We start from the raw sequence: 26,284 nt of genomic DNA, 5'->3' as shown, positions 1-26,284 counted from the left end.
TACAGTAGCCCTAATCCTATTTTTCTTTGATGATCCATTTCAAAACGAGAGAAATATGTTGGCTTCACGAAAATTCTTCCAGAATTAATTGAAGAAGCATTGTTTGATTCTCAAATCCCTAACTAGTAGCTGCAAACAACCCTTTCAAGGTAACTGTTTTAATTCAAACTACAACATTCCGGGAGAGCCTACAATTCCCATAATTCCAATTTGACACTACGGGGGAGGGACTTAGGAAGTCGACGCCTTTTCTCGATAGAGGTAAGAAGTAGAACTTTGCAGTCATGGGTACGTGGTTGATGTAAAGTTTTTAGCACTTCAGTTTTTATTAACCTTATTCAAAAGGTAGATTCGCAAACCGAGTCAAGTTTTTTTTTGTGATTAATAAACGATAATGCCTCCAAGGAAGCTGGATTTCGCTATGAACAGAGCAGGCGATGCAAGGAGTGGGTCTGTTATGAACTTCAGAACAACAGTGAGTTCGGGTTCTTTGCGCCGCAATTCTGCAGTCTTGCCGTCGGTGCTCACTTTTGCTGTCATCGTGGCGTCCGGAGGCCTCCTTCTCATGATAGAGAAAGGAATGCTGAATAGTATGGAGACACCACCACCTCGGGGGTACGGAAAAAGGTCAGACTACCTCAGACAAGCTCGACATCAAGACGTTGCAACGGACACTGAATTCCAGGTAGAGAGCGATGACACCAAAAACGGTACCACATCTATCTAGATCAGAGGCATAGAAATATTTGCAGAAGTACAATAGTTTAACCATTCATACATGTGAGCCCTTTCGCCTATTCCAATGATATGTGAGAGAGGCCTGTAAATTGACCTTAAAACCAGCTACTCTTTTTTTTTTTTATCATTCAGATCCTACAGGAGATTCGTAACCGCACCATCAAGACGATGTGTGGTCAGAAGAACATGCCTCACAGTTTGTGGTCACTGAGTCCTTTCCAGAGAAAGATTTTGCTGCAGCACATTTTAGTCAACGACGAGCATCGCTTCCTCTACTGCTACGTCCCTAAGGTAGCCTGCTCCAACTGGAAGAGGGTTCTCAAAGTTCTGAGTGGAGCCCTGGAGAACGTGAAAGTCAACATCAAGATGGACCATCGCAGTGATCTCCTCTTCCTCTCCTCCCTGAAGCCTGAGGAAATCCGCTACAGGCTCAAGCACTACTTCAAGTTTATGTTCGTGAGGGAACCCATGGAGCGCTTGCTCTCCGCTTACAAGAACAAGTTTGGAGAGATCGAGGCCTATCAGAAAAAGTATGGAGCAGAGATCATCCGGCGGTACCGCAAGGGCCACGCCAAGGACACGTCCGTGACCGGAGATGATGTGACGTTTACCGAGTTTGTACGGTACCTGCTAGATGAGGACGTCGAACGTATGAATGAGCACTGGATGCCCATCTATAACCTGTGCCAGCCGTGTGCCGTTTCCTATGACTTCATCGGCTCCTACGAGCAGTTGGAGAGTGACGCGGAGTTTGTGCTAAAGCGCATCGGAGCACCTCCGCACGTCCACTTTCCAGAACGGCAAACGTGGTACAAGCCTGTCACCACGGAGACGTTGCACTATTACCTGTGCAGCCTACCACAAAAGCTCCTTCGGGAACTCCTTCCAAAGTATATTTTAGACTTCTCCCTATTTACCTACCCTCTCCCCAACACAACCACTGAATATTGCAGACATTAACTATGCTGGAAGATGCCGTTTTTTGGTTTGACATTTTATTCTTTTATACAGTATGGTACTAATCCTGTGCGTTTTTATTCTTAAAGAATATTGACATCTGGATGCTTTTGTCATGATTATTTCTGACCGCAGAGCAAAGAAAGGCTCTACAGTAGTCTAATTTTACTCTAACATTGACACTACAAAAACCTTATGAAGAGGTAATATTTCAGTCAAATGGCATAGTTTCTATCCATAATCCACTCTTAGAATGGAAATGAGTGCACAAAGGAAATATCAAATTAATCTAATGAGGCTATGCACTCCACCGCAGATCCAAAACATTGACCCAGCTGTCAACAGTAATTTCCTTATCCTTCTTTAATACAATGGTGCAAAGGCAATAAGTAGGTCTGCATGTTGCAAGGAAGAGAATGTAACAAAATGTAACTTTGTAGAAATACTTTATTTCTATGAATAACTTAATTTAAGTAACATGAACATACAGTACCATACAGAATGTAACATTTTAATACCAAAAATACAAAACAAACAATAGCCAACGTCTGATAACAAACATTTAAAAAGTTAGTTTGGAAAGAAAAATACGAAACATTATACCAATTATAATTGTTATCTGCAGATACAAGACTTAAAAGAACATCATGATTTCATCTGATAGCGAAAGACATCGAAACATCGTGTCCTGTTCCACATTCAGTGTCCAAGATACACCACAACTACTTCCTCTGTTCTTTGAAACCCACTGCCTTACATTTGACCACAAAATCCTTATTTGGTTAATGAGCTGAATCAGGGGTAGCAACAGTTGGGGTTGGAGTGAAATCATATGGGGGGGGGGGGGGGGGGGGGGGGGGGTAGCTTCCTCAGAACAAGATTGGACATCTCCGCATGTCAACAAAACAGCCATGTTACTCACGAGTGCCCTGGATCGCGACCAGTGCAATGGGATGCAGACTGCGAAAAAGGGAACACAGAGTGCGATACCTACGTGTCTGAATAGGCCTTTAAGCTCGTCAACCCTCTGCGTCTGACGCACCGAGGTGTTGCAACGTGTGTCACCGAGGGAGGCGTGTCCAAGCCTATTGCAGTCGTGTCGTGTGAGTCAACTTTACGCGCAGGCTTTCCTTCTCCCCGTCCAGCTCCTTTCCCTTCCTTTGCTTAGTTGTTCTACTCCTTAAAGCTCACACTTCTGTGGAAGTGAATTTGATTTCAGGTTAAAAAAAAGGGTTGAATACAGCAGACTGTGAAAACGTAGTTCATAATGATAATTAATAATTGATTTTAAAAAAAAAACTGCGTCAACGTGCTGCGATAACAAATATATATTCTATTCTCAAAGTTGGGTTGGGAGCTGGGTCTATACTACGCAAGCTATGATGACTTTCACCTTGATATTTTACCGCGGATGTACAGTGCCCTCCAAAAGTATTGGAACAGTGAGGCCAATTCCTTTATTTTTGCTGTAGACTGAAAACATTTGGGCTTGACATCAAACGATGAATGTGAAACCAGAGATCAACGTTTCAGCTTTCATTTCCAGGTATTTACATCAGGATCTGATGCACAAATTAGAAAATATCACCTTTTTGTTCGAACCCACCCATTTGTCACGTGAGCAAAAGTATTGGAACATGTGACTGACAGGTGTGTTTTGTTGCCCAGGTGTGTCCTATTACATACATTATTCAATCAATAAATACCACTGAATGTCTACACTCAGGTTCAGATTGGGTAAGATAGGTTTTGTCTATGCAGACTGTATTCAGAGGTGAAAACAACATGAAAACCAGAACGCTGTCTTTGGGTGAAAAACAAGCAATTGTGAGTCTTAGAGAAGATGGAAAATCAATCAGAGCCATTGCAGAAACATTGGCCATAGCCAGTACAACCATTTGGAATGTCCTGAAGAAGAAGAAAACTACTGGTGTACTAAGTAACAGACGTCGAACAGGTAGACCAAGGAAAACATCAGCAGTTGATGACAGAAACATTGTGAGAGCTGTAAAGAAAGACCCTAAAACAACTGTTAGTGAGATCAGCAACAACCTCCAGATGGCAGGAGTGAAGGTATCACTATCTACTGTTCGCAGAAGACTTCATGAACAAAAGTACAAGGGCTACACCAGAAGATGCAAACCACTCATTAGCAAGAAGAATAGGAAGGCCAAGCTGGAATTTGCCAAAAAGTACAGAGATGAACCTCAAAAATTCTGGGACAAAGTTTTATGGACTGATGAGACAAAGATTAACTTTTACCAAAGTGATGGAAAGGTTAAAGTTTGGAGAAAGAAAGGAACTGCTCATGATCCCAAACACACAAGCTCATCTGTGAAACACGGTGGAGGTAATGTCATGGCTTGGGCTTGCATGGCTTCTTCTGGGACGGGCTCATTAATCTTCATTGAGGATGTAACACATGATGGCAGCAGCAAAATGAACTCGGAAGTCTACAGAAACATTTTGTCTGCCAATTTAAGGAAAGATGCAACCAAACTGATTGGCAGAGCCTTCATCATGCAGCAAGATAACGACCCAAAACACACTGCCAAAACAACAAAGGAGTTCATCAGGGGCAAGAAATGGAAGGTATTAGACTGGCCAAGTCAATCTCCAGACTTAAACCCTATAGAGCATGCATTTTACCTGCTTAAGAGGAGACTGAAGGGAGGAACCCCACAAAACAAACAACAACTGAAAGAGGCTGCAGTGAAAGCCTGGGAAAGCATCAAAAAGGAAGAATGCAAAAGTTTGGTGACGTCAATGGGTCACAGACTTGCTGCAGTTATTGAAAGCAAAGGATTTGCAACTAAATATTAAGTCTTATTCACTTAAATATGTTTTAAGTATATCTGTTCCAATACTTTTGATCACATGACAAATGGGTGGATTCAAACAAAATGTGATATTTTCTTAGTTGTGCATCAGATCCTGATGTAAATACCTGGAAATAAAAGCTGAAACGTTGATCTCTGGTCTCACGTTCATTATTTGATGTCAAGCCCAAATGTTTTCAGTCTACAGCAAAAATAAAGGAATTCGCCTCACTGTTCCAATACTTTTGGAGGGCACTGTATACCTAGCCGAATTGCACCGTAGGGGGCGAGAACGAGTCTTCGAACCTGTGTGTATGCCTTGTGTATGAAATTACCACATCAGACGTGACGTGCTAACATGGATGCAGCTATGAAGCCGCCGGGTTTGCTTCAGGGAAAATTTATTTTCAAGAAGCTTCCCAATGGAAACCTCGACAAGACTAAGGTTGTTTGCACCTTGTGCGATGCGGAATTAGTTTACTGTACGAATTCTTCCAGTGTGAAATACCACCTCAACGCAAAGCATCCCTTAGCTAATGCGGAAGATGCCGGGCCAAGCACTGATGTAGCGCAGGGGAACAGTCGTCGTCAAACTACGATGTTTGAGTGCAACCGAGGCAAGCCCGTCAGCACAGCTCTATCAGCCAAGCTAACTAATCTAATAAACAGTTAATAAACATAAGTACATCTTTGAAAATAATTTATTTTCATCACCAATTATCATAGAAGAACAGCTTTCTCAAGCAGTATGTGATGCATTTTGGAAACAGGAGATGAGCCCCTGGTCTAATGCGCCACCTGGCTTGAGAAACCCGTTCTCAAAGACTTACTTTTAGTCATGATTTGGGTAGCACACATATTCTGAATGCCTTCGGCGGAATTCAAATGAGCCATTTTAATCTAGATTAACGCCAAGATTACAGAGAGATTAATACAGATTAAAAACAATAATCTATGCCCACCAGAAATTTTTGTATTTTATTCGAATCGTGACCCCAGGAATCGATTCGAATCAGGAGGTACCAGAAGATTCCCACCACTACTAATTATTATTACAGCTAATCTGTGAGGACAAAACGAGCGAAACGAGATTGTGTAATTGTGTGTGACCTACTTCTCTGGAGACCTGTCTGTGCGCTCTGGCGTTCGGAGGATAGACCTTTCCGGAGAAGTGGGCCGGGTGCCGAGAGAGGTGCTGAGCGGGGAGTTCTGCAGGGAGGAGAGCGACAGCCCCTGCCTGCGCAGCTCCTGCACGGCCCTCTCGCTGCGGAAGAAACAGACAAACGGCCGTTAAGACGGCTCAACTCGGCCCGGTGTCGACGGCGTTTCGAGGTTTTTCTTTCCCCCGGTCGTCAGACGGGCTCCGAACCGTCGCAAGAGCTTACCGCTCAAAGCGCTCGGTGGTCAGTTGCCTCTTCAACACGTCCATTTCGGTCTGCAGTTGAGAGACTTTCCCTCTGAGCTGGGAGACTTCGGTGGCATTTCCTACACTGCACACACACAGACACACACACACATGAGCGTCAAACAGACATTGCAATAATAAGAGGGATGTAATAGCCTCATGTGTCGGGCCTGGGGGGGTCTCTCTGCTCGTACACTTTGCCGTCTGCCAGGGCCAGTCTGTCCCGGAGGATCTTCAGCTCAGACTCCCTCTCGCTGGCACTCAGGTGGGTCTGGAACTCTTTCTGTCGATTGGAGGACAGGAGCGTCTCCAGGTTCCGGACGGTCAGTCGCTCGTTTGCCAGCTGATTCTTCAGGATGTCCGTCTCCGATCGCACGTCCTCCAGCTCGCCAGTGAGCTGAGAGAACCATCAAGCATAACAGTCAGACTAGTGTGTGTGTGTGTGTGTGTGTGTGTGTGTACATACACATATATCATACAGAACTTGTGTTATGCTTTAGGGTTTGGGTCATTACCACAAAAAGTGTCATTAGGCTACAAAATATGTTACTTTTCAAATATACCGTATATATACACAAAGTATATATTTGAGTTTTTAATAAGGTTAAAAAAAGTGTGTCACAGTCTGAGCGCGACAGACAGAAGCTGCGGTCACCCTCTCCATCTCCATGCTCCTGGAGTTGAGCTGGCGCGCGGCCAGCTCCCTGCCAGAGTCCAGCTTGACGCACAGCTCCCTGACCGAGGCCAGGTCGCACAGCACGGCGGCCGTCTCCTCGCGCGCCGCTCGCAGCTCCTCCTCCAGCCGGGACATCTCCCGGCCCAGGGACGACACCTGCGACTCGTACGCCTGCAGAGCGCTCATGTGCTGGGGAGGGGGAGTGAAAGCTCACAATCCATCATTCAGCCCTTCGACCAACCGTCATCGGCACCGTCTTCAACCGTTTGACATTTGAGTCACTTCCGGGGGGGGCCAAATTCGACTCTCGATCCTACCTCTTGGATCTCTCTCTCCTGGTGGCCAACTTTCTCCCGGAGGTGCCGGCGCTCCGTGTCCGAGGACAGCAGCTCCAGATGGATGGAGTTGTTGAGGCCCTGGACCTGCTCCAGCTTCTTCCCCCGCTCCTCCACCTCGTAGTGGGCCGCTCGGAACTGCTCCAGCATGTCCCGGTTCTCCTGCTCCTGAGGGGCGAGACGCGGGACGAGTGAGGAACCCCGGAGGAAGCCGACAGCGTGGCCTCTGGGCGTGCGGACGGAGTCGCGGTGTTACCTTTAAAGTCATCAAGCTTTCTATGCGGGCCACCTCTGATATGTAGGAGTGAACCCTCATCTTCAGCTCGTCTTTCTCGTGCAGGACCTCCTCCATCTCACCATGGACGGCCTGCAGGAGAGAGAGGAAGAGAGAGAGAGAGGGTGAGAAGGTTCTAGAAGTCAAGAAGTGTCAGTCCGACTTCCATGTCAACGCCAACCAACAGAGACTGTCCGACGACAACACGAAGCAATATGGAAAGAAAAAAAAACATGTTGAACACTATGTCAGATTTGCAACTTTCTGAAAAAGCGTGTACGTATAATGAAAGCTATACCCCCCGGTATGACCTCTAGATCTTTCTAGGCTGTTGAAGACTGTACCTGGTTCTCCCTGGTCATGGTGGCCAGGTCGTCTTGGAGCCTCCTGTTCTCTCTCAGGGTGACCTCTCGGTCTCGGCCCGTCACCCCCAGCTCTTCCTGAGCAGCGTCCAGCTGTCGTCTCAGACTGCCAATCTCTCTTTCACGGCTGCTTAGCGCCCCCTTCAGCTGACTGCACGAACGACACGCGTCATGACATGGCAGGAAGTTGCCACATGTTGAGATGGCTGTCGGGCCTAAGCATTTTTTGGGATAAAATATTCTCACCCGAGATGAAGAAAAAAATCGACTTACTCCAGAGAGCTCTCCATGTCTGTAACAGTCCTTCTCACATCTTCAAGGGTTTTGTCCTACGAGGAAACAGGAAGGGTTTCTTTATCGTATAATGAGGAACTCGAAGTCCCGTCGCCCGTGAACGTGCAGAGTGCGATGTGGTGGCCGCGCTGACCTTCCTGGACAGCTCCTCCTGCAGCACCGCCATCTTCTCCGTCTTCTGGTCCACCGTCTCCTGCAGCGCGTCCTTCTCCCTGTCCAGAGCCGACACCGTCTTCTGCAGCGCGCGGGCCTCGTCGTGCTGCGTGGAGCCCCTCAGGTCCAGCTCGCCTGGAAACACGTCCGAAACGTTCCGGGGGGGTCAAGATGAAGACCAGCAGCACGTGTGATAGCGAGGTTGCCCTCAGGTGCCCCTATCACCCTCCTCCCCCCCCTCCTCCCCCCCTCCTCCTCCTCCACTCCTCCTCCCCTCCACTCCTCCTCCACTCCTCCTCCACTCCTCCTCCACTCCTCCTTCCCCTCCTCCTCACCCATTTTCTCTTCCAGTTTCTCAATCTGGTGGTGAGCCGCTTGGAGCTCGTTGGTCTTGACGAGCAGCCTGTGCTGCGCGTCGAACAACGACTGCTCCATCTGCTCCTGGAGCAACCTGCCGGCGAGACCAGAAAGAGACAACTTTCTTTTAAACCGCCTCAAACCGCAGACCCCCCCCCAGTGTTTTGTTTCCCGCCGGCTCGTCCGGAAGGCACACCGACCGCAGTGCGTTGGACTCGGCCCGCTGCTGGGCGTTTTCCTCCGCGGTCCGGGCCAGGGCGGAGCACCGGGCCGTCAGTTCCTCCTCCGCGGCCAGGCGGCCCTCCTTCAGCCGGGTCACCTGAGCCTGCAGGTCCGACCGCTCCCTCTCCAGCTGGGGCCCCAAATTCGTTTCAGTACACAGGCAACGAGTTCTATTTGATGAGCCGTCATTCACGCGAGGGATATTTTCTGTCGTATGTTCGCCACCTCACTAATATATATGAAATATCGACATTACAAAGAATATGATTCGAAAAGGACATTGACAGTGTGGACTTACAGTCTTCATGGCGTTCTCTAGATTTGGAATCCTTTTCTTCTCCTCGACCTCGCCGATGGTGAGAGCAGCCGTTTGAGCGTCCTGGAAAATGCAGATAGAACCTTCTAGAGGACCTTCTATAGAACCTTCTGGGCTGACGCACAGGTCTCATGCTACACCAGAGAAGTGACGGGGAGAGAGAGGCGCATGCGACCTTGAGCCGTTCCCCGAACGCGTCCCTCTCCGAGGCCCCCCGTTGCCGTTCGACGTCGGCGTGCGCCTTCAACCTCGCCACCTCGTCCGACAGCTGTCCTTCGAGCTGGCGAGCCCGAATCAGATCCTCGCTCACCTGGAAAGAGACACGCTGAGCGGTGGCGCCTCGCCGTGGCAACTGCGCAGCCGGTTTGACAAAACCAAAAGCCGCCTCACCTGTTTGCACTGTGCACCGAGCTGGTCCCGTTCCACGGTGAGGGTCTTCACGTTGACCTTGATATCCTCCATGTGTCTCTCGAAGCCCAGGAGGACGGCCCGCAGCTCGTCTCTCTCCTTCGCTGTCCGCGACAACTCAGACTCCAGGCCGCCGCCCTAAACGCGCCAAAAGTAGTCGGGTCACCACCTCGTCGTAGGCTGGGTTTCGAATACGGCCCAGGCTCCCCCCCCCCCCCCCCCATCATAAAACAATAAAGGCAGAAATGCCATCCAAAAATATATATTTACAAAAAATTCTAATAATGTGAATCTACACCTAGTCCAAGCATAACACTGATTTCAATACAACAATGCATGATGTGGCAGGGCTCAGTCTTATGAGCTATTCACGTGAGGCGTGGCAGCGCGAGTTCTCACCTTGCTGTTCCAGCCTCGTCTGACCCTGGGGCTCGTGTCTCTGCCGGGGGTGGCGTCCAGGCGGCCCGGTCCCAGACTCCCCGGTCCCAGACTCCCGAGGTAGCGCTCCGCCGCCTGCTTGTAGTGGTCCCTCTCCTCCTCCAGACTCCTCACAAACAGGTCGAGGCGCGACGGCGAGCGTTCCCTGCCGCACACGCCGTGTTTGGTCCGCATCCTCTCCAGCTCCAGCACCAGCTCCTTCTCTGAGGACCGGAGGGGAAAAAGCTGCCGTCAGAAGGCGGGACCCCTTGTCGTCGTGGAGATGAGAGGCTTGGTCCTCTGGGTCCATTAGGATGCCCAATTTAGGAATCATTTGATGTCATCATTTCCCCGTTCTTTCTCAGGGTGAAAGAGACGCCCCTCTGCTTCTCACCGGCTGCCGTCGTGTCGTCGAGTTTCTCCTGGAGCCTCGTCGTCTGCTCCTTCAGGAAATGGATCAGTCCCTCCATCTTGGCGTTTTGATCCCCGAGCTCGGTCAGCTGGTCCCTCAGACGACCTTGCTCAAGGTCGCCCTCCGAGTGGTTCTGACGTACACGTTCAGGGGAGGGGGAAATGCTCCAAATCACTGGTTCAATGTCAACAACGCTACGGCATATTCAGAATACATCAAGGATCACTATACCTGCATGTTATTTTCCTATCGTTGCTTAGAAAATAGGGTTGATGTCTAACATATTTGTGACTATATTTTTCCGATAATATGGTTAACAGCAGTTTTTTGAATCTATTGTTTCTGGGTAGAATGACATAATACACAAGTAAATCATCGTTCAAGATCATCATGGTAATGATGGTAAACAAGGTAATGATGAAAACATTAACGGTGTTGTTATGAGGTGGATAGCTGCTTAAAACATCTCCAATTGTCCACAAATTTCAGTGTGTTTGGTAAGACAATAATATACTGCTAATATGTTTTCAGGGATGCAAATGAATCCACGTAAAAAGAGGAACTTGGGGGATTTTGTGGAACAAATTAACGTGAAGCACACTAAACTCTAAAGACACTCACGTAAAGATATGCTTATTTACACGTTAAAGAGTCACTGTTAGGCAACTTGTGCAGCCTTACCCTTCTCATTCTGGCGTTGGCTTCCTCTAAATCCATGATCAGTTGGTGTTGCCTTTGGATCTCTTTCTGACAAGGTGAAACGAGGAAAACCGTAAGACTCTTTCAAAAACAAAATAAAAACGTATACCGATTTATAACTTCCCTCCCTGCCTCCCTCCCTGCCTTGCCCCCCCGCCCCCCCCCCCCCCACACACACACTTCATACCTTGGTCTCTTGCAGTTCCTGCTCAGCGGTCGCCAGCACCGTCTCCTTGTCCCGCTCCAGCTGCTTGGCCAGCTGGTCTATGTCCGTCAGCTCCTGGCACAGCTCCTGGTTCTTGGCGCTGAGGTCGGCCACCTCGCCGGAGACGTCCTGCCCCTTCCGCTGCAGCCCCTGCACCTTCTGCTCCAGCGTCCTGTTGGTCTCCTGCAGGTACTCGATCTGCGGAGAGGAGCGAACGGCCTCCCCAGAGTGCTTCCTCGAAAAGTAGGTCTAAAACTGAGGTGAACCGACGAAGAGGACGACGCGAAAGGGCTGTTGTCGCTCGTGTTTGTGTGTGTGTGTGTGTGTGGGGGCCCTACCTGGAGGTTTAGGTGGGCTATGAGTTTCTCGTTGCTGAGGGTCTGAGCCTCGAGCGAGATGACGGCGTGAGGGCGCCCTCCGTCCAGCGCGCGGCTCAACCGCTCGATCTCCCGGTCCCTCTCTTCAACCTGTCGAGAGTCGCGTGACCCCAAGTCAGATCCACCGTTGAGGCAGAATAATCCAATTCATTTGTTATGATTGGGAGTTCCCCCCCCCCCCCCCCCTGCTTGGGGTAGAACTGAGGGGCAGTTCTATGGGCGTACGTGAAGCCTCTCTATGACATTACTTGTAAAAAAGAGCCGTACCAATACAATTGAATTTGATGATTCGTTTCCTCATCAATCTGTCTGCTTACTTGTGAGTTCAGGTGCGTGAGGCCTCCCTGAGCTCTTTCAAGGTCTAGTTTCAGTTTGACGATGTCCTGCTGCAGTTCGGTGATCCTAGTGAGAACACTTATCATGAACCCGAAATCCACTGCAAAACACTAGCTGCCTGTTCAAAAGGGTGGTTGAACCAATTTCACCTTTGACCTCACCTGTCATCAGCAACCAGCAAGAGATCAGCAATGTACGGGTCATCGGGCTGAGGCACAGGATGAGTGGCACCTGCAGCTGGAGGAACGAGTTCGTCTATTTGCATCCTCTGACGTCGGAAAGGGATGCTGTGCTTTTTCCCGCCTGTTAGATCACCGTAAAGATGATAAATTGAGCAACGTGTGGATATAATATAGATCGGATTAGATGCATGGAGCTATGCTCCTACCAGGGGTTTGCACCACGGCTTGCATGTTTTTCTCCTGCAGCTGTTGGATGCGCTGTTTCATGACTTTGCTCTCCTTCTCCATGGCCCGCACTTTGTGCACATACTGGTTATTTAGGAATTTCAGATCAGATGTCTCATGATCCAGCTTCCTGATGAACGCTTTCAGTTCTGAAAAAATACATCAAACTGTTATCGAGAACTTGGGCAAGTTTGTAATACTGTCAAATTCTGATATCTTGGTTTGAGAATGCTTGTAAAATTATTCTAGCCTAATACCTCGGCCAACCAAGTCCTTTTCTTCTCTGAGTTTGAGTAAGCCACTGTGTAGCTCATTGTTTTCTCTGACAATTCGAGCATTCTCCGTCTTGTATGGCTCCAGAAGGGCATCAAGATTGCGGCTCTCTTTCTCTGTTTTTCCTGCATTCATCTTAGTGTTGCGCAGGCTTTCGGTTGTGTGGACCAAATCACTGTTATCATATACGGGAACAACAGAGAAACTTGGGGTGAAAACGGCAAACGTTCTGCCCAGTTGACAAACAGTTAGCAAGCACTAACTTTTTTAAGATAAGGCAAAATAGCTTGTTAACGTTACTTTACCTGAACAGTTTTTCAACCAGTGGCAAGGTCTCGATCCCCAAAGGCTGTCTGTATCCTAATTGGTCCAACCGTTTCCTAAGGTTTAAAAACTTCCTTTCCGCGTTGGTACTCATGGTGAAATCTTCAAAAAACTGGACAGCACCGCAGCCAGTTAGCTAGCTAGATTAGCAATGTCAGATAGTTAGCTCTAGCTACCTGCTAGCAATAAACAAACCAGACAATTAAGCTAGCTATTGGTCCCGCCACAGCCAGTGTCTGTTGGTATAACGCTAAGTACTTCTAAATGGTCAGCAATGCTAGTTAGCAATGAGGCAGTTGCAAATACATAAATTATTCCCGATAAATCTACTTGTCTGAACTTCACAGACTCTTGATCCATCCATAGCGTAGCTGTCGATACTAGGGCAACTTTGCCAAGCCCCTATGACGGGAAGATAGGGCGGTAAAGCAGTTCAAAAAGAGCGGCTAGGGGCGTAGCACTTCGCTCTAGTGTAGTGCGTGTCCATGGAAACTGTGCTGAGTTTCCTCAGAGCCATTGAAAAGAGTCCTCCAGCTCGCATCCAACTTAAAGGTGCATACACCACCATCTAGTGTGCAGGAGTGGGTAGCCAGTCACGGCCTACCAATATAAAATCCTATATAAAATCCTACATTAAATCTTACATTAAAATCCTACATTAAATCTTACATTAAAATCCTAAATTAAAATCCTACATTAAAATCCTACACTAAATTAACATCTACACGGTATTATTATTGTCTGGGGCCTTATCTCATTAATAGCTAGGGGGTCAGATGGCTGCGGGCTATTAATCAGAAAGTTGCCAGTTAGATTCCCGGGTCCGCCCAAATGACGTTGTGTCCTTGGGCAAGGGACTTTACCCTACTTGCCTCGGGGGAATGTCGATGTACTTACTGTAAGTCGCTCTGGGTAAGAGTGTCTAGTAAATGTAAATGTAATGTAATAGCTCATCTGAGTCAGTAAAACCTGTTTATGGTAGCATGACTATGCTAACTACATCTCAAAAGGAAAAGTACATTTTGATCTTGATGTCTGTTACTGCTTTCTGTTCTGTGTACTCATTGACAAATCTAACTTACTTAAGCAAACACGATCAACAGGTTTGTATCATTTGTGAGGTCAGGTGAGCATTGGCGGAAATACCAGTAGCGATGGGGACACACAACCCCTAACCCTAATCCTAGTCAAAATACGAATTGTCCCTCCCAATACATTACAACGTAGGTCATGTGATACAGCACTATTTTTGATGTGTCCCCCTCAAAGATTGCTTTTGAGAGAATGTCATGTAATGGGGAGTCAGATGGCTGAGTGGTTAGGGAATCGGGCTAGTAATCAGAAGGTTACCAGTTCAATTCCTGGCTGCGCCAAATTATGTTGTGTTCTTGGGCAAGGCACTTCACCCTACTTGCCTAGGGGGGAATGTCCCTGTACTTACTGTAATTTGCTCTGGATAAGTGCTCTGCTAAATGTAAATATCATGTAATTGTCCCCCCTTAAGTATATATTCACCCTTGCAGGTGAGCTTTTGTGTTTGTTTAATTCTTTGTGAATTCTTAGATGACTTACTAAAAGGTTTGAAAAGGGTTCACTTGGGTCCATGCATGTGTATAATGCGTAGAAGAATACTAAATTCCACCACAGTGTGTCACTGCCCATAACAATAGACAACCTTTGGCCTTCAAGTCAAATAAAGTGTGTTTGCTCATAGTAAGTAATGCAAATGCCTACATTTAGAAACGTTTACGGTCTACTAACTTTTACTCACAGCCCCTCTTCCTGGTTGAAATTGGGAGATGATTTCACCTGGAACATGAACTGCAAGTCACAGGGGAGTTGCCACCTGCCCAAGCTTGGCACCAGCCAATCACCACCTAAAGTCATCCTTCCAAGGACGCAAGGGGGAGATAGGGGGCGGATTCTAACTCCATCCGTTTATAAATCTTGAGTCAAACTGAATGCGCCGATCCTCAAGAGATTGGCTACTGGGAGGAATGAGAAGAAAGAAAATAATACCATCATTCCAGTGGCAGAGGACAAAAAAGATCTTGACGCCATCGTCATTTTTCCTTTGGTCTTCTTCCGCCCTCCCAACCCCGTCTCGTCCTCCTTGCGTTGTCTTTCACCTGGAGTGCATCTCTGCCAGGGAGTTCTGCCAGGTAGTCACCTTTCCATGCCAGACACAGTCAGGCGAGCCAGATCGGAGGGAGATGGTTGGATGGCGTGAACAGTGGCACGGTACATAGAATGTCAGGGAGAGGTTGTTAGCCCGACCATATTGTCTACCCTTTCATCAGGGTAGGGCCTAGTCCCTCAATAATAGCTGAGGTACACACATACACACGGTGAAACGCTATCTTCGTGAACCGAATCAAAACCAGATGGACTTGCGGGGGGAGTTAGAGAGACAACAAACAGAGCAGAGGTTTTTTTTTCAGGATGGGGAAGATCGAGAGGATGGTTTGAATGCATGGACAAAGACATTAAGTTCGAGCCCGTTCCATCGCCAAATGTCAACATGAGAAGTAGAATACCTGGAAACAGTTGGGAACGGTTGGATCATGACTAGATTTGTTGTTATGGGTATCGGTGCGGGTGTACAAAGTGGAAGCAGGGTATAGGGGGTGATTTCCTTGTGGCCCGGCCCTTGGTAACAGGACCCTACTGTCGGCCTGCAGGATAGTTGGCTCCACTCCTGTCAGTTGTCACCTCTTCACAGGCTCTCAGGAAACTGGGTCACTACCATAACACCTTGGGTGGCCCCTTTCCCTCTAGTTCTGTCTCACATTCTCTCTCTCTCTCCCCCTTCTCTCTTTCTTTCCCCTCTCTTTTTCTTTCCCCTCCCTCTCTCCCTTTCTGTCTCCCCCTTCCGTATCTTTCCCCTCGTCTCTCTCTCTCTCTTTCCCATCTCTCTCTCTCTCTCTCTTTCCCATCTCTCTCTCTCTCTCTCTCTCTCTCTCTCTCTCTCTCTCTCTCTCTCTCTCTCTCTCTCTCTCTCTCTCTCTCTCTCTCTCTCTCTCTATCTCTCTATCTCTCTCTCTCTCTAACACACACACACAGCCATCCCAGTCTATTCCATATGTTTTAACATTACAATGCCTTGTCTTATATTATGCAAAAAGACACAGTAAGACAGGGAGACACACACAGCAAGAACCACACGCGCACACACACACACACACACACACACACACACACACACACACACACACACACACACACACACACACACACACACAGGGCCTGCGAGGAGATGAAAGGCGAGTAGAGTGAGAAAATCTCTGAGCGGTTCCCTCGTGAACGGATGAACTACAGCACAGACTCAGTTGTCGGGGCCGCAGGCAGGTGTTTTCTGTTTTGCCATTAAGATCGTGTTTACATTTGACTGTAATGGAATCACACCTGTCATCACACTATGCACTCTGGGAAGCCGGGTAGTGAGTGAGCTCTTTCATGATGTTTCAAACGCTCACCGTTGGAACAGATGTTTTCTTACAAGGTCAAATTTACTAGAACAATAAGGGAGTGGGATACTTGCTCTCGAGATTTGATTGCCTCTGCGGCATTTCTGTTACCCTATATGCTCAAGTCATGTGAATCTGGTCTCATTTGACGTCAATGCCTCGTATGATGGAAAGGATTCCCCCATTGTCCAATGGGCCAATAATTCCAATGTCCAAAAAGAACAAGTAAGGCAATGGTGTAAAGTTACTCCTAAACTGAAATGTATGCTAAAGACTTCTACTTTTAGGGTTACTGCCATCATATCTTCAGAATATATATATATCGGATAGGATATGATATTAAAATTATAGTGGGTTAATTTTCACCATGATACTCTGCTAAATAAAGTTCTATGGATGCCACGTACACAACCAGGTGTCAAAGTTGCCACGTTTACTGTACTGCCCTAAAACCACATCCGGGACCAAATGATGTAAGGATGTGAGCGCTGAGCAAACACTGAAACATAAAAGAGCATAAGGAAACAGACACATACACTAGCTGATTGCATTTCTGACATGTCATAATATCATAACAATTTCTCATGTATGCAAACATGTTTTGGATACGCTGAAACGGAATCATCGTCAAGCCGATTCGTAATTGCACTGAAATCAATCATTGTAAGATACTGTATATTTTGGCTAATTCATATCCATTTGAAATATTAGTCCTGTGGGTGGCGCTGTCAAATATAAAATAACCAATCTTATTCTTGCCTCGTCTTTAAAGATTCTTCTGCTTCTTCTACTTGCCTTCTTTCGATTGGCTGTTCAACTTTCACATCCTGATACGTCAGAAGTTGGAGTTTGCGGATGCTGCTGTCCTGAACCGGTTGAGAGGGAATATAGCCTATATCATAAGCACCCAGCAGCTTTTCAAATTATTTAGAAAATAATCAAACAATCCTTAAAAATGGCTCAAAGTATGGAACCGTCCTCAAATTCCGGTGCGAACGGAGATCTCCAAAAGCGGGGAAAAGTTGCTTTGGTTACGGGTATCACTGGGCAGGTAAGCGCATCTGTATCACTTTAGAATCCATGATGAACAGATACTTTCTTTGATTAATACCTCTAACAAAAAGAAAAACGTTGTATATAATCCAGGAGTGTAACTAGCTTGTTACTTATCTTATAGTTTGTCAGTGACTGCTGGCGCGAGTCATTAAATACAGTGAATACATTCAACAGTATAACCAGTCTGGCAGGTCAGGTGGAATGACACGACTTAACACTTCCAAAGCTTGGCTAAAAAGCATAAATCAAGACGTGTATCAGGTGTTTTTCTAAGGAGACAGTCCCCCGTGCTTTAATATGTTTTATACGACATGCGTAGAGCATCAGGAAGTAGGAAAACGCTGACATTGGACTCAAATGAACGTTCACATTGAGTACCATGCTGCATGAAGTGGTCCTAAATTAATCAGATTGTTTTGACAAAGAAATTAAACAGTGCTGGGCATACAAATTGTTGGAGACCAGGTTAAGGTGTGCAGAGAGGGCTGTTTTACCAGTTAGGGCAAGTTGCCACGTAAATGGCAATGACAGTAAGTATTGGCATGAAGGTTTACTTGTACCACACCTTTAAAGGAAATATATTCCCATTGTCATCAGACAATGAAGCGCCTCCAATTACAGTGTCACTCATCGGAGTGTGCCACGTTATCGTGGCTCCACAAACTGGTCGGTGCAGTATCGAAGTGGCGCTGTTGTTGTAGGCGCATTTAGCGGAATGGCGCCCCCTGTCAAATATCCTGTGCAGTGCTACCACTGATCAGCCCAGTGGCAACGTTTCCAGATGTGCTATCTTCTAGAACTACAACATGGCGCTGAGAGATGCCATCTAGTGCAAGAGCAGTTTCACGGACGATTTCCCGGCGAGAGGGACAAGTTGTCTGCCGAACTCACCTAGCTTGACCTCCCAGGAGTGACAACCTTGGAAAGTCATTCCCAGTCACATTCCTCTGCCCGGCACTCCCCCAAGACTCCCCTCTCCTCCTCCTCCTTCTCTCTCCTCTTCTGACAGAAAACAAAGAACAACAGTGTTATTTCATTTTTATCCCACCCGTCCAGGTGATATATATCAGGCCCCCGAAGGAGCTGTAGAATTCGGTGCTGATGGTGACTTCCCAATGCGAGAAGGCAGGCATCTGGTTATACCATCTCAAACACGGGGGTGGCGCTCTGACACCGGAGGGGCCACAAGGTCGCAGTGATACCATAAATCGCGCGGGCTAACTACTGTTCATAATTTGTGGGGCCAATGCACGACTCTGGAGACGTCAGGTACTGGAGGTCTGGGGGGAAGGGGGTGGGGGGTGGGCCAATGAGTGATCACAGTCCCTGACTTAGGAGAGACCACCTCTGAGGCAAAGTGGGGTGTGTGTATGTGTGTGGGGAGGGTCCACTTGATTACTTGCAGGGGCGGAAAGGAGGCTGAAAGGGCAGGTTTGTTCCTGCTCTGGCCAACAGCGACGCAGACGTTTACTTTTGAACTCGCGCTGGCCGACGTGGACGACCATGAAAGCAGACCCGTGTTTTCGGACATCGCCCGCCAATCGTTTTTTTTTTGACGTACAGCATGTGACCCCGGCCTCCCCTCCTCCCAAGTCCTTTGTTGGGGTTTGATACAGCGGTCCAAGCCCCGCCCCCTCCCACCCCCAGCCTGCCCCCCCTCCCCCCACCAAGACTCTTGGCTGCTCCCTCCCCCAGACTGGACCTCTGTAGACGCCTCGTTCGCGACAGACCGCCTGAGCGCCAGGAATAATAATCATAAAGCTAAGAATCCGTGCACGTCGCTTACGACTCCTCCTCCGTCGCTCGTAAGAGCTCCTGATGGCTCCTCCAAGGCCCATTCCAGCCCAGAAAGAGATCTGGACGCCACACCTGATTGAATTAGACGGGGGAAAATGAAATGAACCTCGCGTTTTGGACTCGATCCAGGGGCTTCAGCCTTTGTGCTAAGCTAAGCTAAGCTAACCAAGGACTTTGTCTGAGAATCGTTATCCTTCTCCCATGAACCTGTCCGAAAGCCGAGTTATAGATATGGAAGTGTTCCAACAGTAGTCGAGGATGTCTCTCAAGAGTGTTTGCGCAGTGGGGGCCTACTCGCTCACTCCTCGCTGCGACCGGTCAGAGAGGGCTGCATTTCCTGTGTGGACAGGAAGTCCAGTCGGAGCCCCTGATTACAGAAGCACATTGATGCGAGGGAGTTCTGCATGCGCTCGCTCGCTCGTTAGAAGTGACGCGTCGGGGTTGGTTAAAAAGAAAAGGGAGGGGGGTTGATCAGGACCATGCACATGAGACGTTTGTGTGTGTGTGTGGGTGTGTGTGTGCAATGTATGTTCCTATTTGTGGTTGAGGGTATGCTGTGGTCTGTGATTGGGGCTTCATTAAGATGTATCAGAACTAATTGAAGTTCAGGGGTGCGTGTGGCAGCTGTGGTCGAAAGAAAGCACATAACTGCGATTCATTTATCCTCTCTTACAAATAAACATCTCTCGCAGCGCACACACACACACACACACAGAATCTTCCTTTCAGTTTTACAGAATGACTCAGTCTGTATTTGTATAGATTCTCCCAAAACACTACCGATTTTCAAAACAAAGCTAAATTGGTTTACTCAACAATCTGGCTCTAGTACTAGCTCGTTAATTTTATATTTCCCCAGCAGGGGGTGCCAGTCTCTCTCTCTCTCCCGGGCTCTCTCTCTCTTTCTCCCCCCCCCCCTCTCTGCTGAAGCATGGCAGTGTTTGTGTTGTGGCAACAGACGCAGTCGGTCTAGACAGCATTGCATCCTCCCAGATGAGTGCTATTGTTGTGCGCAAAGCATTTCTCTTGAACTTCAACAGAGGATAAGCCTAAGCTGAGGACAATGTCAAGGCTCTCAACTTCATATTTGAACACACACACACACACACACTCACTACTGTACTATAATTGCCAGTTTTCATGACAAACCCATGCTTTCAGTAAATGAAACATAACGATGATGATGATGATGATGGTTGTAATGATTGGAGCTAATGATGATAATAGGTCCGTTGCTGATGAGCTAGCATAGCTAGCATTCCTTACCCATGGTGCGATTGAGCGTTCCACAACCCCGGGGCATCTCTCCTCTGCTGGAACTGACCGGGGTTCTGCTGTATACGTCTTTGTTGGACCCCCCCTTCAAGGACATAGTCGGGTGCACTGTGCCCGTAGATTGGACATGATGTGTGGCAGGAGTCTGTCGTCTCCACACGGACGTCAAGGCCCCTCTCAGACCCGCGCCTATCTTCAGGTTTACCTCGCTGACAAACGGGGGGGCGAGAATTTTTTGGCGGCGCCGGGATTCGGCGAGGAGGAACGTTTCACGAAATGTGCGGTTTTTTTTGGGGGGGGGCGACCGATTTGCGGGAGGGCTGAGAGGTGGCGGGTGCGCCCCTCCCAGAGTACAGGGTGTCTGGTGTAGAGGTGGGGTGTGTGCGCTCCCCCCGCCGCCCCCCTCCCTCCCCCCCGCCGCCCCCCCCCCAAGTCCAAATCCCCATAACAGGAAACGATGAGGTGAGGCCTGGGTTTATGAGCTAACAGAGACTCAAAGGAGCCTCTTGTTTTCAAATGAAAATCATCTCTTCAGCACCCCCCCCCCCCCCCTTCCCCTCCTTCCCCCCCCCCCCCCCCCCCTTGCCCCCCTCATATTGGTTTGGCTGCGGGGGCTCTTTTGACCCTGGCACGGGGGCAGGAAATCTTGACACGGCCGCGGCTTCACACACGCACGCTTCTGGGATTGGCAGAGGGGGGTGGCCGGGGGGCCGGGCCAGCTTGTCTGTGTTCAGTCAGGCTTAGGTCAGGCTTCAGTGCCACCCAGCCGCAGCAGAAAACGCCCCTCCGTCAACCTCCAAACGAACCCGGTTGAACCACAACGGCCCACGAGACCAGCTACGGGACTGGGCCGAGCGACTAGGCCGGAAAGGGGGATAAGCAGCTGAGCTGTCCGATTGTGGGGATGGACAGGGACGGACCTGGCAACCCGTGTGAGGTCAGAATGCTTTCCGTGCTTGAGTAGCAGGCTCATCCCAGCCTCACCCCGGTGGGGCCGAGCCAGGCTTCTGGGGATGCCTCAAGAAGGGGGCCAGGAGTTTTCCAGCCTCTAAGGCTCTGAAACGTGGCTGCCGTGCTTCTCGTCCACCGGCCCTCTTGTGCCCCCTCCCCCCTTCCACACTTTTCCTACACCCCCCCGCCCCTGAGACCCGGAGAGGAAGTGTTGGGTTGGAGCCGGGACTGTCTGTGTGTGTGTGTGTGTGAATGCCATGACTGGCTCAAAATATTCCAGAGGGTTTCTGAACATGTGGTTGGAAAGTCTGGGGGGAGGGAGGGAGGGAGGGAGGAGGGGAAAGAAGAGGATAAAAAGTAATACATGGGTTCAAGACATTATTGACAGAGTACACACACACACACACCCTATACCCTACACACACTGCCATAGACGTGAACTCTCCACATTTCAGCGTTTCTGCCATTGTTCACTCGGACTGGGGGAGTCGGTGGAGTGGTCCGCCCGCGGGAGTTCCCTGTGGCCCCGCTGGAAAGCCCCTGTCACGTTGTCGTCATTCCCGCGTCGCGCTAGCCCCCCCCCCCCCCCCCCCGCACGTATTCCTCCTGTGTAACGCTCTAATGTGCGGCGCTGTCTTTTCCAGGATGGTTCCTACCTGGCGGAGTACCTGGTGGAGAAAGGCTACGAGGTGAGTGACACGCACGCACACACACCTTCCCATACCCTAGATAAGCCGGCCAACGTCAGCGACGAGGTGTCGAGCGATTACGGACGTCACGCCTCACCCTCTGCATCGGACTCGCCTCGCCCGCCGACGCCACCCCCCCTGACCTTTCACCTCTCTTGGATTTAATGACGAGGAAGTGGATGTTGTTCGTGGATACGGACTAGGCTGAGGTCAGCTCTGGCGCCCCTGCTGCGCCTAGGTGTTTGCCGAGGCTGCAGAAAGGCTCCCGGTCCGGAACGTTCCGAGGTGCTGGGCATGTCAGGCTTCGGGACCGTTATGGCAGTCGTGCGCAAAATACGCCACGTACGCACGCAAGGGCTGGCGGTCGATGGGTTTTCCTCACAGTAGCTGAACGATTTCATTACCCTTGGCTGGTTAGGAGACATGCGTGCCGGCCAGGAAGTGTCACCAGGCACAGGAAGTGGCCCTGCCCCAGGTTTCCAGGCTGGGGGACTCTAATGGGGGGCCAATGAAAGACGGGTGGACAGGCAGGCAGGAAGTCCAGAGTGAATACAGGAAGTGAGATTGCAGTCCAGCGCTCTCCCAGTGAAAGACTCTCGAAGATCAGGAAATGTTATCTCATCTAAACAGAGCTTCCTAAACCCCCCCACCCCCTCCCACCCCCCCCAAATATCACCAGTACATCGCACATACTCCACAGCTGAAAGCGCCGAGACGGAGAATTCCGGAAAATTCCACGCATACACATTCCCCCTTTGCCGCCACGAATGTCCGGGCGAGTGGGATGTGTGGTGTCACTGTTGTGTTTTGTCCCCCAGGTCCACGGCATCCTCCGCCGATCGAGTTCCTTCAACACCGGCCGCATCGAGCACCTGTACGGGAACCCTCAGACGCACACCGAAGGCAGTACGTACAAGGCAGTGCCTCGCCGCGACCCCCTTGACCCAAATGAACCCTTGCGTTCTCTTCGGCTCATTCTGACCCATCAGTCCTTGTGACCCACCGTCGTGTTGCGACCACTTTACCGCATGCGAAAACAAAGTGAAGCGTTTTCTTTGAACCGTCGGGCTGTCTTCAGACCCCCCCCCACGTTGCAAAGGTTGAAAGCAAATTATATGAATTTGTTTTTGTGTGTGGTATAATTGGGTGAACACAACGATGGTTCGTTATGAACCTTTTGGGTCATGTGACCCGAAGGCAGCACAAGGGTTAAGTGGCGTGGGAACATTTGCACCACCACCCTCCGCGCACACATCCAGTTTCACACACACGTATTGTACTGTGGGTTTTGTTGTAGCCTCTAACCCGTCTACTTCGCCACAGGTCAACAGGGCACACGAGGCTGTAAGTGTTTGAATCCTCTCCACGCCCCCCAATGTGTGTGTTGAGCCTCAACACACACACACTCTGCTTTCTGCAATTTGTACCGTCGCTTTGGCTCAAAGCGTCTTCTCAACGACGGAAATGTCGTCGTGAACCGGAAACTGATTTGTTGTGGACGTTCTTCTCCCATTTCCGAGTCTCCTTTGATCGTTTCTGGTTTCTGGACGTCGATCTCGCCTTTTCTTTGGTCCTCAAATATCATCCCCAATCGAATGGGTGAATATCGGCCCATTCGAAGATTGCAGAGGCAGATCACGTCTGAAACCAGAAATGGGAGCTCTGCTTTGTTGTTTTGTCAAGTCGTCGCCATGGTGAAGGGTTGCTCTTCCTCTTCCGAATACATGGAACCCCGATCGAGAATATTGGTTTGAGGTATCGATCCCAAGAAAAAGGGAACTTCAGAATGATTCCACGGTTTCTCATCATTTTTCTTTGGGGAAATTGAAGCAAATTGTAACTCTAAATCTAGAGATCTCAGTCTTGTCCTTATCTTCTGGAATGGCAGGTTAGGGACACAGGTACTTTCCATAGACTACTTTTAGACCGGTGGTTGGCATGGAATACTTACTCTGGTGAATCACATTGATTAGAGTAGAGTATATTACAGTGACATCGAGAATCAAGGGTTAGGGTTGGTATGTCGTCTGATGGGAGTCATATTTTCCGGTGTGGTGCGTGTTAACGTTGTTCTTTCATACAATTGTCTTTGGTGTGTGTGTGTGTCTGTGTCTTGCACGCTCTGCGTCTCTCCTCCTAGACATGAAGCTCCACTACGGAGACCTGACGGACAGCACGTGCCTGGTGAAGATCATCAACGAGGTGAAGCCCACTGAGGTCTACAACCTGGGAGCTCAGAGCCACGTCAAGGTAAGGAAAAAAAAAAATTCCCACAACCCCTTTCAACTCTCCCTCTCGGAGCCTCTCCCTTTCTGCTGCGTGGCGGTTGAAACAGTGAGTCTGGAACATGGGAACCCGAGCTGGAGATATGGGACAGGATATTGGGGCTGATGGGGCCAGGAAGTGGCTGTTCTTGGATGGGTCTGGGCCCACAATGTCCCTTTTGTTGGAGAGCTCCACAGCGTCCCTGGAGAACGCTGGAGAACGCCTCCGTCTCCTGCCCTTGCAGACCGGAATCTTCCGGACACACTCAACGGATCCCCCCCCCCCCCCCTCCCCCGTGTGTATATGTGTGTGTGTGGCCCAAGGAACATGTGGGAGGTTGAGTCATGGCCGACATGACTGGAGAGGGGAGGGTGGGGGAGAGGGGAGGGTGGGGGAGAGGGGAGGGTGGGGGAGACGCACGGCAGCCATCGTTGTCTTCCATGGGTCACTGTTGAAAAGGACGCGTGTTGTGTCGCGGTGGAGAATCCAGTCATGGGGAATCTCAAAGGGCCCAAATGTGCTCTTTCTCGCCGAGGCGCTTGATTCACCGTCAGTCTTTAACACCAGAGAGGAAAAGAACAGGAACGCCTCCCTCCCTCCCTCCCTCCCTCCCTCCCTCCCTCCCTCCCTCCCTCCCTCCCTCCCTCCCTCTCCCTCCCTCCCTCCCTCCCTCCCTCCCTCCCTCCCTCCCTCTCCCTCCCTCCCTCCCTCCTCACCATCTGTTTGTGAGAGCCATCCTGACCAGAGAGGGATGTTTCTCAGAGGTTACAGCCAGACTGCCCAGTGTGGAAGGACATTCTTGGCCTTCCTCTGAAGTGTGAGTTATTTTTTACTAGAAGCTGGTTTGATGTGGGTCGAGGGAGGGGGGGGGGGGAGGGGTTGTGGACGGACACTGGAAGGTTAGGGACCAGGCCAGCTGGTGCATCGTAAGACCCACCCCCCAAAACCCTCTCCAAATAAACAGGGCCCGATTGAACGCTCCGTCGAAGAGAGCTCTGTCAGGCATCCACGTTCTTCCTCGGCCATGGCCGCTGTTTACGCCCCCCCCACCCCACCCCCAAACGCACACCCGGTTCAATCGGACGGTGAACGGACGAACGCTTCATAAAGTGACTTTCTGCGAAATCGTCGCGCGGACGCCAGCGACAGTGTTTACCTGAGGGTGGAAACCTCGGGAGCGTCTCGTGAGCGAGGCCGGCGTTCTAACTACCGGGGGGAGAACCACGGAAGGAGGAAAGTCTTATCGTGAAAAAACGGGGGAGATGGAGGAGAGAGAGAAAGAAAGAGTGTTCACTGTTCACCCATCATCGATAGGCTTCCTTCTAAAAGACTGTTTGGTCTCTCTCTCTCTCTGTGTGTGTGTGTGTGTGCGTTTGAAGATCCGGCCTGTCGGAAGTCTCCACGATGCCTCACCTCAACCACACTCCAGTTCTTGCGACCTGTCACAGTTCATCCTCCACCCCCCCCTCCCGTCTCTCTCTCTCTCTCGGGCTCTCTGTCTCGGGCTCTCTCTCTCTCTCTCTCTCTCTCTCTCTCTCTCTCTGGCTCTCTCTCTCTCCCGGGCTCTCCTCTTCCTCTGTAATCCCTTATCCCTTCCCACATCCGGTCTATCCGGGTGCTTCCCACACCAGCGCTAGTTTAAAAACCCAGACTGCAACACGTCTGCCTCCCCCCCCCCCCCCCCCCCCCCCCCCCTCCTCTCAGAGGCCCCTAGACTATTATAACAGTTAGCGGTTGTCTTGTGCAACGCTGTGTTTTGGCTTTGCAGTGTGTCGGGTTGTTTTTGTGCGCAAGCTTTCGAGTGGACGCAACGCAGGCAGGCTTTGTGGGTCGTGTCAGTCAGGGTTTCCAAGGAAGCTCATCTCTCGGGTTTTCCCCCCCTTGGGTGTGGTCTTTAGGTGGACGGTTGTCTCGATACGTGTCGTCTCTCGGGTCAGTCCAGATTGGGATATTCTCCGTTCCCTACCGTTTTCGTCCATCCTCACCTCCCCTCCTTCTCACGACCCCCCCCGCCCGGT

At 49.7% G+C, this 26,284-nt stretch overlaps 3 protein-coding genes across 6 annotated transcripts; 2 read left to right on the top strand and 1 right to left on the bottom strand.

Annotated features, from left to right (window-relative positions):
- Nucleotides 1–226: 226 nt before the first annotated feature.
- chst14 (carbohydrate (N-acetylgalactosamine 4-0) sulfotransferase 14) lies at nt 227–1,800 on the top strand. Its single transcript, XM_047049717.1, has 2 exons — nt 227–685; nt 871–1,800. The coding sequence occupies exons 1-2, from the start codon at nt 395–397 to the stop codon at nt 1,696–1,698; spliced, it is 1,119 nt and encodes a 372-aa protein (XP_046905673.1). The 5' UTR covers nt 227–394; the 3' UTR covers nt 1,699–1,800.
- A 324-nt stretch (nt 1,801–2,124) lies between these two features.
- Nucleotides 2,125–15,580, bottom strand: cep135 (centrosomal protein 135). 3 transcript variants are annotated; one of them, XM_047049715.1, is made up of 27 exons: nt 14,786–15,580; nt 14,538–14,654; nt 12,748–12,878; nt 12,427–12,617; nt 12,151–12,318; nt 11,924–12,065; nt 11,744–11,828; nt 11,388–11,516; nt 11,032–11,247; nt 10,827–10,892; nt 10,128–10,278; nt 9,716–9,957; nt 9,299–9,454; nt 9,084–9,218; nt 8,891–8,971; nt 8,571–8,722; nt 8,349–8,464; nt 7,994–8,148; nt 7,840–7,895; nt 7,549–7,717; nt 7,187–7,297; nt 6,913–7,098; nt 6,575–6,784; nt 6,114–6,316; nt 5,900–6,004; nt 5,629–5,778; nt 2,125–2,890 (listed from the first exon to the last, which is right to left on the bottom strand). In XM_047049715.1, exons 3-27 carry the CDS (start codon nt 12,858–12,860, stop codon nt 2,869–2,871), a joined length of 3,510 nt encoding a protein of 1,169 aa, XP_046905671.1. In that variant the 5' UTR covers nt 12,861–12,878; nt 14,538–14,654; nt 14,786–15,580; the 3' UTR covers nt 2,125–2,868. The 3 variants fall into 3 exon arrangements, with proteins under 3 accessions (XP_046905671.1, XP_046905670.1, XP_046905669.1); XM_047049714.1 differs by lacking the exons at nt 14,538–14,654; nt 14,786–15,580 and having other exon boundaries at nt 12,748–13,605; XM_047049713.1 differs by lacking the exons at nt 2,125–2,890; nt 14,538–14,654; nt 14,786–15,580 and having other exon boundaries at nt 5,625–5,778.
- A 1,467-nt stretch (nt 15,581–17,047) lies between these two features.
- Nucleotides 17,048–24,471, top strand: LOC124487566 (GDP-mannose 4,6 dehydratase-like). 2 transcript variants are annotated; one of them, XM_047049991.1, is made up of 5 exons: nt 17,049–17,284; nt 21,957–22,001; nt 22,820–22,907; nt 23,325–23,345; nt 24,142–24,425. In XM_047049991.1, the coding sequence occupies exons 1-5, from the start codon at nt 17,189–17,191 to the stop codon at nt 24,390–24,392; spliced, it is 501 nt and encodes a 166-aa protein (XP_046905947.1). In that variant the 5' UTR covers nt 17,049–17,188; the 3' UTR covers nt 24,393–24,425. The 2 variants fall into 2 exon arrangements, with proteins under 2 accessions (XP_046905948.1, XP_046905947.1); XM_047049992.1 differs by lacking the exon at nt 23,325–23,345 and having other exon boundaries at nt 17,048–17,284; nt 24,142–24,471.
- Nucleotides 24,472–26,284: the final 1,813 nt, after the last annotated feature.

Source organism: Hypomesus transpacificus, chromosome 26 (assembly GCF_021917145.1).
Source record: "Hypomesus transpacificus isolate Combined female chromosome 26, fHypTra1, whole genome shotgun sequence".
NCBI lineage: Eukaryota > Metazoa > Chordata > Actinopteri > Osmeriformes > Osmeridae > Hypomesus > Hypomesus transpacificus.
The sequence above is the reverse complement of the archived record's forward strand: the minus strand, read 5'-3'. Positions and strand labels throughout refer to the sequence as shown.